Source organism: Sceloporus undulatus, chromosome 5 (genome assembly GCF_019175285.1).
Source record: "Sceloporus undulatus isolate JIND9_A2432 ecotype Alabama chromosome 5, SceUnd_v1.1, whole genome shotgun sequence".
NCBI classification, from domain to species: domain Eukaryota; kingdom Metazoa; phylum Chordata; class Lepidosauria; order Squamata; family Phrynosomatidae; genus Sceloporus; species Sceloporus undulatus.
Window position 1 is genome coordinate 7,672,210 of NC_056526.1, and position 7,806 is coordinate 7,680,015.

General features: G+C 45.3%; 2 protein-coding genes across 2 annotated transcripts in view; one reads left to right on the forward strand and one right to left on the reverse strand.

Moving 5' to 3' along the window:
* ZNF654 (zinc finger protein 654) overlaps positions 1–6,684 on the reverse strand; it is a 28,553-nt gene extending 21,869 nt beyond the window's left edge. The window contains exon 1 of the mRNA XM_042469335.1: positions 6,445–6,684. Coding sequence (XP_042325269.1) covers positions 6,445–6,576 — 132 coding nt within the window. The 5' untranslated portion in view covers positions 6,577–6,684. The remainder of the gene's footprint in view (positions 1–6,444) is intronic.
* Positions 6,685–7,514: 830 nt separating this feature from the next.
* CGGBP1 (CGG triplet repeat binding protein 1) overlaps positions 7,515–7,806 on the forward strand; it is a 15,748-nt gene continuing 15,456 nt past the window's right edge. The window contains exon 1 of the mRNA XM_042469505.1: positions 7,515–7,673. The gene's annotated coding sequence lies outside the window, so the exon portion shown is untranslated. The remainder of the gene's footprint in view (positions 7,674–7,806) is intronic.

Genomic DNA, 7,806 nt, shown 5'->3' on the forward strand with positions numbered 1-7,806 from the left:
GTGTTTCAATGATGCATGCGTCCTAAGAGTCCAGAAGTCACACCAAAGCCATGCTCCAGCCCTAAGAACCTATTTCCACCATTCCCTAGTGACCTCTGAGTTTTAATGGATAACATGAGATTGGTCAAAATCAGTATCAGTTGTTGTTATTGTTGTTGTGCGCCCAAGTTATCTCTAATTTATGGAGACCTTAAGGCAATCCTATCACAGGATTTTCTTGACAAGGTTAATTCAGAGAGGGTTTGTCATTGCCTTCCTTTGAGGCTGAGAGACTGTGACTTATCCAAGGCCACCCAGTGAGTTTACATGGGGAGTCGAACTCTGTTCTCCAAAGTCATAGTCCAATGCTCAAACCATAACACCACACTGCATCTCAAAATATTCAGCATCTCAGTGTAAATAGCAAATACTTTTTCAACAAAATCAGTAACTTATTGTTAATTTTTGAATGGCTACACCAGCTGCATGAGCTGTGATCAACAGAAGTTACGGAATAACATATTCCTCACTCCACAAATACCAACATTGAGAAATGGGATAGAATACTTGCAATTTTCAAATGAAAGGTAGACTACCAGCTGATTCAGCTGATCTTGTATGTAAAATTTGGAAGGTTGTTTTATTTTAGCACTTCACATGCAAGCAGAATTTCACATACACACCCAAACCACTGTATTACCATACCATTACTGTGGAACAGTCCTTAGGAAACATGGGTTTATATAGAGTGTCAAGGCATTATTTCGACACTTGTAATATTAATCTGGTTTATTTCTCCCTTTTCTACTTCCTTATCTGCTGAGCCAAAGGGAGATTAGATAGACATGCAAAGAGTTGCTTTTCTATATGAAAAATACCTATTCTTACTCTTCAGGGATATATATATATATATATATATATCAGGTATGAATATCTGAATAGAAAATTCTACTCAAAACCCCCAATATAAATGAACACTCTGTGACAGTATATATGATTAAATGGAAGAATATTGTGCACCTGCCATCAAAAGGGAAGGCAGAAAAATTTAATGTATTTCTGAACCTATGATAAGATGATTAGAAAACATTTCTCCAATAGTATCCCATTACAAAATAATACTTTGAAATACCAATGGAATTCAAGAGATACCAGAACACAATTAAAGACATTATTGATTTCAAATGTCCACTTAACCTGTGGATTTATCTTTTTAAATTACATGAAAGATCCAGCACCTACTGGAGAAAAAGTAATGCAGCAGAGTCACAGGACATCCTATGACATTAAGTATAGCTGACTCCTAGGTAAGTAGGGACAAGATTGCAGCCATAGATAGATAGACAGCCAGATAGATAGGATAGATAGCTGTTTTCATCGACACAACACAGAAAAACATGTAATCAGTATTAATAAAAAAGGAATATTTAATTAAAGTAAGTATAATTGAAATAAAATAAAGTTAACTTCCAAATAGTTAACATTACAGTTCTTAGAAGGCATTATCTCAAATGCAGAATTCAGGATATGGAAACATGTCATATTGAGGAGGGCCCAAGCTTGTTTTCTGCAGCTCTAGAGAACAGGACCCGGAGCAATGGATGCAAGCTACAGGAAAAGAGATTCCACCTCAACATTAGGAGGAACTTCCTGACAGTAAGGGCTGTTTGACAGTGGAATGCACTCCTTCCTCGGAGTGTAGTAGAGTCGCCTTCTTTGGAGGTCTTTAAGCAGAGGCTGGATGGCCATCTGTTGGGTATGCTTTGATTTGGATTTCCTGCATGGCAGGGGGTTGGACTGGATGGCCCTTGTGGTCTCTTCCAACTCTACGATTCTATGAACGTATCTTGCACTAAACTGCTTATAGTTAGAATATGTTTACATTAAGTAAATATGATTTGAATACATAGTTTTAAGATGTACAGTCATGCCTGTATTTGTAATACAAAACTGCCTCCTAGCTCCAGAGTTGTATGAAGACCTTTACCTACAAACATTTGTCATTCAATTGTGAAACTAATGCGAGAGCTTCGAGTACTAGTTGCTTACACAATGACCAACTCAGGACAACTAAAATCATGACACAAACAAAAGTTGAATTATAGCCATGCATGGAACATGATCATTTCCATTTTACTATTATTGTCTTTCAACAATGCCAACTCTCCTTTTAAAATTAAAGTATCAGTTTGCTTGAGGAGGAATACTTTTTTACTTTTACTGCAAGCCACTGCATGTCAGTACATGTATATGACATTCAGACGCCACACAGAATGTGCACATAGCCACAACTTTTTCTTTATCAACTACACACCTTATGTATGTGCTACTGAAATACATACTGTATAGTTTATTCTTTGGTATTCATCATTCCCTCCTGGGTTTGAAACTGAGAAAGACCGGTAATGCTTTGCTAGCTCTACCTTTCTCCTTTTAACTATTCAAGACCAACTAAACACACTTACATAATTACTGTACATATATTAAGTAATATATTAAGTAAGTAAACTTCAACGCTCTCTGAATAAAATAAATTAAGCCCTTCCATAGGGAAGGGCTTAATTTGTACCCCCCTGATACAAAAGAAGAGAAAGTCTTATTTACACACCAAAGGAGATGCTGTATATGGAAGATAACAAAGAACACAGTGTATAAAAGAAAAGCCAGATTAAACAGTAAATGGTCAGCATGAAGGAAAGAAAGAGAGAAAGCAATGTTTAAGAAATTTTAACTAACAGACTCTTTGATTTGGCAGAAAAGCATAAGTATTATCAATGAAGTTTTGTTTTAATGTTAATATTCAAATTAGATTTTCACTAACAAACAGCTTCCTTACTATTGTCACACTTAGTCATACTCTACAATTTTACACACCAATTTAGGCCCAAAGCACACTATAGAAATAATCCTGTTTGAGACCACTTTAACTGCCCTGGCTCAATGCTGGAGAGTTCTGGGAACTGTAGTTTTGTGAGACATTTAGCCTTCTCTGTTTCAGAGAGTTCTGGTGCCACAATAAACTACGGCTCCCAGGATTCCCTAGCAGTAAACATGGTCACAAACTGGATTATCTCTGCAATGTATGACATGAACCCAACTGTGTTCAATAGACCTACGGTATTCCTGTACAGGACTGCAAACAATTAAAACATTTAATATACAGTATGTACAGAGACTTAAGTCTATGAAAGTTCATGCTGCCCACTTCTTTCTTTGGTTAGTCTCAAAGGTGCTACAAGATCCTTCTACTACGCATTGACTCCACAGACTAACAGAGCTATATCTTGAATTTAACATACAAGCGAGTCTCAGTTTATGTCAGGGCTGCATTCCTGGATTTGAAATCTAAAGTGATCCAGACATAAAAGGGAGGAACCAATTCCATAGGGAACCACTGGAGTTGATGCTGCCACCAAATAAGGCCCCCTCTATCTTCTCTTGGGCTCTTGCTCCCACCTTCATGTCCTGCTGCCCCTCTTCCCCCTCAGCATCACTCTTTCTTTTCTTTGACACTGTTTCCCTCTATCTCCTCCTCAGTATCTCATTCTCAACTTCTGTCTCTCCTCTGTCTCCTCTTTTCCTCTCCAGTCTTGCTGCAGCAACTCTGCATTCATTTCTTCTGCCCCACTTTCTGCTCATTCCTCTAAGACTCACCCAGTAGCTATTGCTCTCCTTACTTCCATCCATGTCCCTCTTCCTCTTGCTTTTTGTTGCTGATCCAACCTTTCACATTCCTCCTGTACTTGACCATCTTTCCATTTTCATCTTCCCTGCTCTGGTTTCAGAAATTTGAAATGGGGGGGACAACATAAATTACAATTTGCCTGTACCAGCAATATGCAAGGAACAGTCCAGGTAAAGTTATTGCATTGTTTTTGTTAAAATCATACGAAAGAGTACACAAAACAATGCAAAACCATTTCTCTCCCCAGACGTCAGTCCAATTTATTTTAATGGTGCTTACTTCCAGGTAAATGAGCACAGATTACCATCCAAATAATTTATTGGACATACAGGAATAGTGAAGTGCAATTCAATGATCACAAAACATTGCCTTTTAAAAGAAACTGAAATCCTAATTTTACACTGAATATTGACTTTGCATTGTAATCCTGTCAAGATGAAGCAAAGTACAAAAACGTAACCTATGTAGCCACAAGACTTACAAGTTTCATTGGTCCAAAACTGACTGCAGAAATAATCCAGTCTGGGACCGCTTTAACTGCCCTGGCTCAGTGCTAGGAATCCTGGGATTTGTAGTTTATTGTGGCACCAGAGCTCTCTGAGGGAGGAGGCTAGATGTCCCACAAAACTACAGTTCTCAGGATTCCCTAACATTGAGCCAGAGCAGTTAAAGCGGTCTCAATCTGGATTATTTCTGCAGTGTGTTTTGGACCAATAACAACTTTAGACTGCTTTTTGTATATTATTTCTTCACCTCCTTTTTCTGGTATGTAAGGCAGATTGGCAATGCTATCCCTCCTGTGATAATTAAGCAAGGGAAGTGAGTACACAAAGAAATGAGAATGTAATCCACAACTTGTTATCTTCATAAATATCAGCATATCACATTTATTAGGTAATTCATTAAAACGCAGTTTAGAAATCAAAATGCAAGGAAAGCAACATGTTTCTAGCTGGTATACGCTTCATTCTTTGCATAGACAATTATTTTTAAGATAAGTCTCCTTTTTTGAAACGCAGACACATGTTTAGCTTGGAAATGTTTTACTGATTATCATGAAACTTATTTTCAAACAGGACCAGGGCTACTTTTAAGTGTCATAAGAGACAGCCCATGTTATTTGGCAGAAAGGAATATGCATGGAAGTGCTAAATATTTAGGACCAATGGTAGCTTGTTAATAAATTATGGCCAGTCACACAAACATACAGCCTTCAACTCATCAATAAATCAACCTTCACAGAGAACAGTCCAGGGCAGGTTTCCAAAGAGCAGCTCTATTAGCAGAAACAAGGCAGGGCTCAGATCATGGACACTAATTCATTATCACAGGCCAGTTACCACACTGAGCCTCAATCAGTTAAAGTGAACACATAGTGCTACATTTGTGCTGTGCGAAAAGGCCGTAAGTGGGGTGATGCGTAGAAGATATGTCCCTTTCCTCTCTCACGCCAAGATGGCAACAACACCAAGGAAACTAAGACGCATCATTAGTGACAAGGAGCAAATTCAAGGTGGATGGGAAACCAATGGGTCACAGTTAGGCTCAGCCACTTGAAGCAAATAAAAAGATGAAGTAATAGGGCCACTCTATTCTGCTCTTCTCAGGCCCCACCTGGAATAATATTGTGTCCAGTTCTGGGCAACACAATTCAAAAAGGATGTGGAGAAACTGGAGCCATGGGTCCAAAGGAGGAAGACTAAAATGGTGAAGGGTCTGGAAACCATGAAGCCCTATGAGGAAAGACTCAGGGAGCTGGGGATGTTTAGCCTGGAGAAGAGAAGGTTAAGAGGTGAAATGATAGCCCTGTTTAAATATTTGAAGGGATGTCATATTGAGGAGGGAGCAAGCTTGTTTTCTGCTGCTCCAGAGAACAGGACCTGGAACAATGGATGCAAGCTCCAGGAAAAGAGATTCCAGCTCAACATTAGGAGGACCTTCCTGAGAGTAAGGGCTGTTCAACAGTGGAACACTCTCCTTCCTCAGAGACTGTGGTGGAGTCTTCTTCCTTGGAGGTCTTTAAGCAGAGGCTGGATGGCCATCTGTCAATGAGATGCTTTGAGTGGGAGTTCCTGCATGGCAGAAGAAGGGGCTGGGCTGGATCAGGGCCCTTATTTGGGTCTCTCCCAACTCTACGATTCCATGCTTCTCGGATGCCAAGTTTTGGGGGCAATGAAACTGTTTCTGTGTGCCTCCAAGTTGCCTTCCTCTTACAAGAACCCTAAGGCCACCCTCTCACAGGGTTTCCCTGCCAGGATTCATTCCCAGGGCTTGCCTTCGCCTCTCTCTGAGGCTGGGAGACTGTGACTCTCCCAAAGTCACCCGGAGGGTTTCATGGCTGGGCCAGGATTCGAACCTGGATCCCCCGGAGCCCAAGGGGCTGCGCACCCTCCGAAGGGCCAAAAAGGAGCCCTTGCAGCTGCCTCCTGCTGTGGCCTCCTGGGGCTTGTGGCTCAGAGAGGCCCCAGGTGACTCCTACCATACTCAGCCAAAGTGGGATAACAGCGCCGTGGCAGAGAAAGTGTGGGACGGGCCTGAACTGTGGCTGCCTCCAGCGGCCTCCTGGGGCTTGTGGCTCCGTCAGGCCTAAGGGCCTCTGCGGCTGGAACCACAAAGGCAAATCCCAGCAGTTAAAGCGGGGCCAGAGCGCTGTCCTCCGAGGCCTCAGCCGGGGACTCTGACTCTGGGACCTCCGCGGGGTCTCTGGGGCACTAAGAGCGTTGACCCGGTCTCCTTCCCCGGGAGGAGAGGAGGGGAGGGGCGGGGCGGCCGGGTCTCACCTGGCAGAAGCGGTAGCAGTAGTACTGGCTGCTGAGGGAGGCGGAGAAGCCGGCGGGGAAGGCGGGCCCGGCCAAGGCCTCGAGCTCTTCGCCCAGCCGCTCCGACTCCTGGTCGCTCTCGTCTTCCGCCATGCTGCTCCGGACGCCCTGCGCGTACCGAGCCCCAGCGCCCCCTCTCCGCCGGATGGCCCGCCCCTCCGGAGACAGCCCTCAGTTCCGGCACCGCCCCCGAGCCGCCTCCCCGTTGGACGGCCGCCGTGTCACTCAAACGCCGGCCTGTCAACCTCTGATGCGGAGCGCCTTCCTGCCTAGATACATCCGCCTCTGATTGGGCAGAACCTCCCGCTGCGCCTGCCCCGAAGTTTCAAGCTTACTTTTTGATTGGTCGGCGGTGGCATCGATCTCTAAAGCCCCGCCTCCGCTTTTGGCCATTGGGCCCCCATTTCATCCTTCAAAGTAAACATCTCCGCCTCCCGGTTGCGTGCGGGCTGGGACGTCGCAGCGGCTTCCGTCCTTCCTGCCTCATGAGTGGTGAACAGCCCCATCACTCTCATTACAACCAGCCAACCAGAGCGGCCTTTTCTTGTCCTCTGTTCTCATTGGCAGTCTCCCGCCGCTGATGCTCTGATTGGCGGCGGCGTTGCCAAGGGCGACGCCCCGCCTCTCAGGTCTGGCCAGAGTGAAAGGAAACAAGCACCCCCTACAGCGTCGACTTTCGTCCTTCCTGCCTCATGAGTGGTGTAGAGCCCTGTCACTCTGCTTATTCCCAGCCAACCAGAGCGGCCTAATTTTTTCCTTCATTCTCATTGGCTTTCTCGCCGCCTCTAACTCTCTGATTGGCGCTGGTGTTGCCAAGGGCGACGCCCCGCCTTTCGCATCTGGCCAGAGTGAGAGGAAACAAGCACCCCCTCAAAGAGTCTACTTCCGTCCGCCTTGCCTCGTGAGTGGCGGAGAGCCCCATCACTCTGATTATTACCAGCCAACCAGAGCGGCCTTGTTTTTTTCCTCCGTTCTCATTGGCTTGCTCGCCGCCGCTGACGCTCCGATTGGCGGCGATGTTGCCAAGGGCGACGCCCCGCCTCTCGCGTCTAGCCAGATTGAGAGGAAGCGAGCTGCCCCTCACGGAGTCTGTCGGGGGCTGGAAGGAAGGGGCGAAGGTGGAGCGGGGCGAGGAGGCGGAGGCGGCGGGGCCTTCGCGGGGACGGAGCTTGGCCCTGTCAGGAGGAGCAGTAAGTCGGGAGGAGGAGGCCGGGGAACGGTTAGGAGGCGATGAGGAGGAGGCCCTTCCCGCCCTTTCGATTCCTAGGGAGGCTGGAAGGAGGACTGGGGCAAGATGGCAAGGGAGGGCATGCGGAGGAGGAG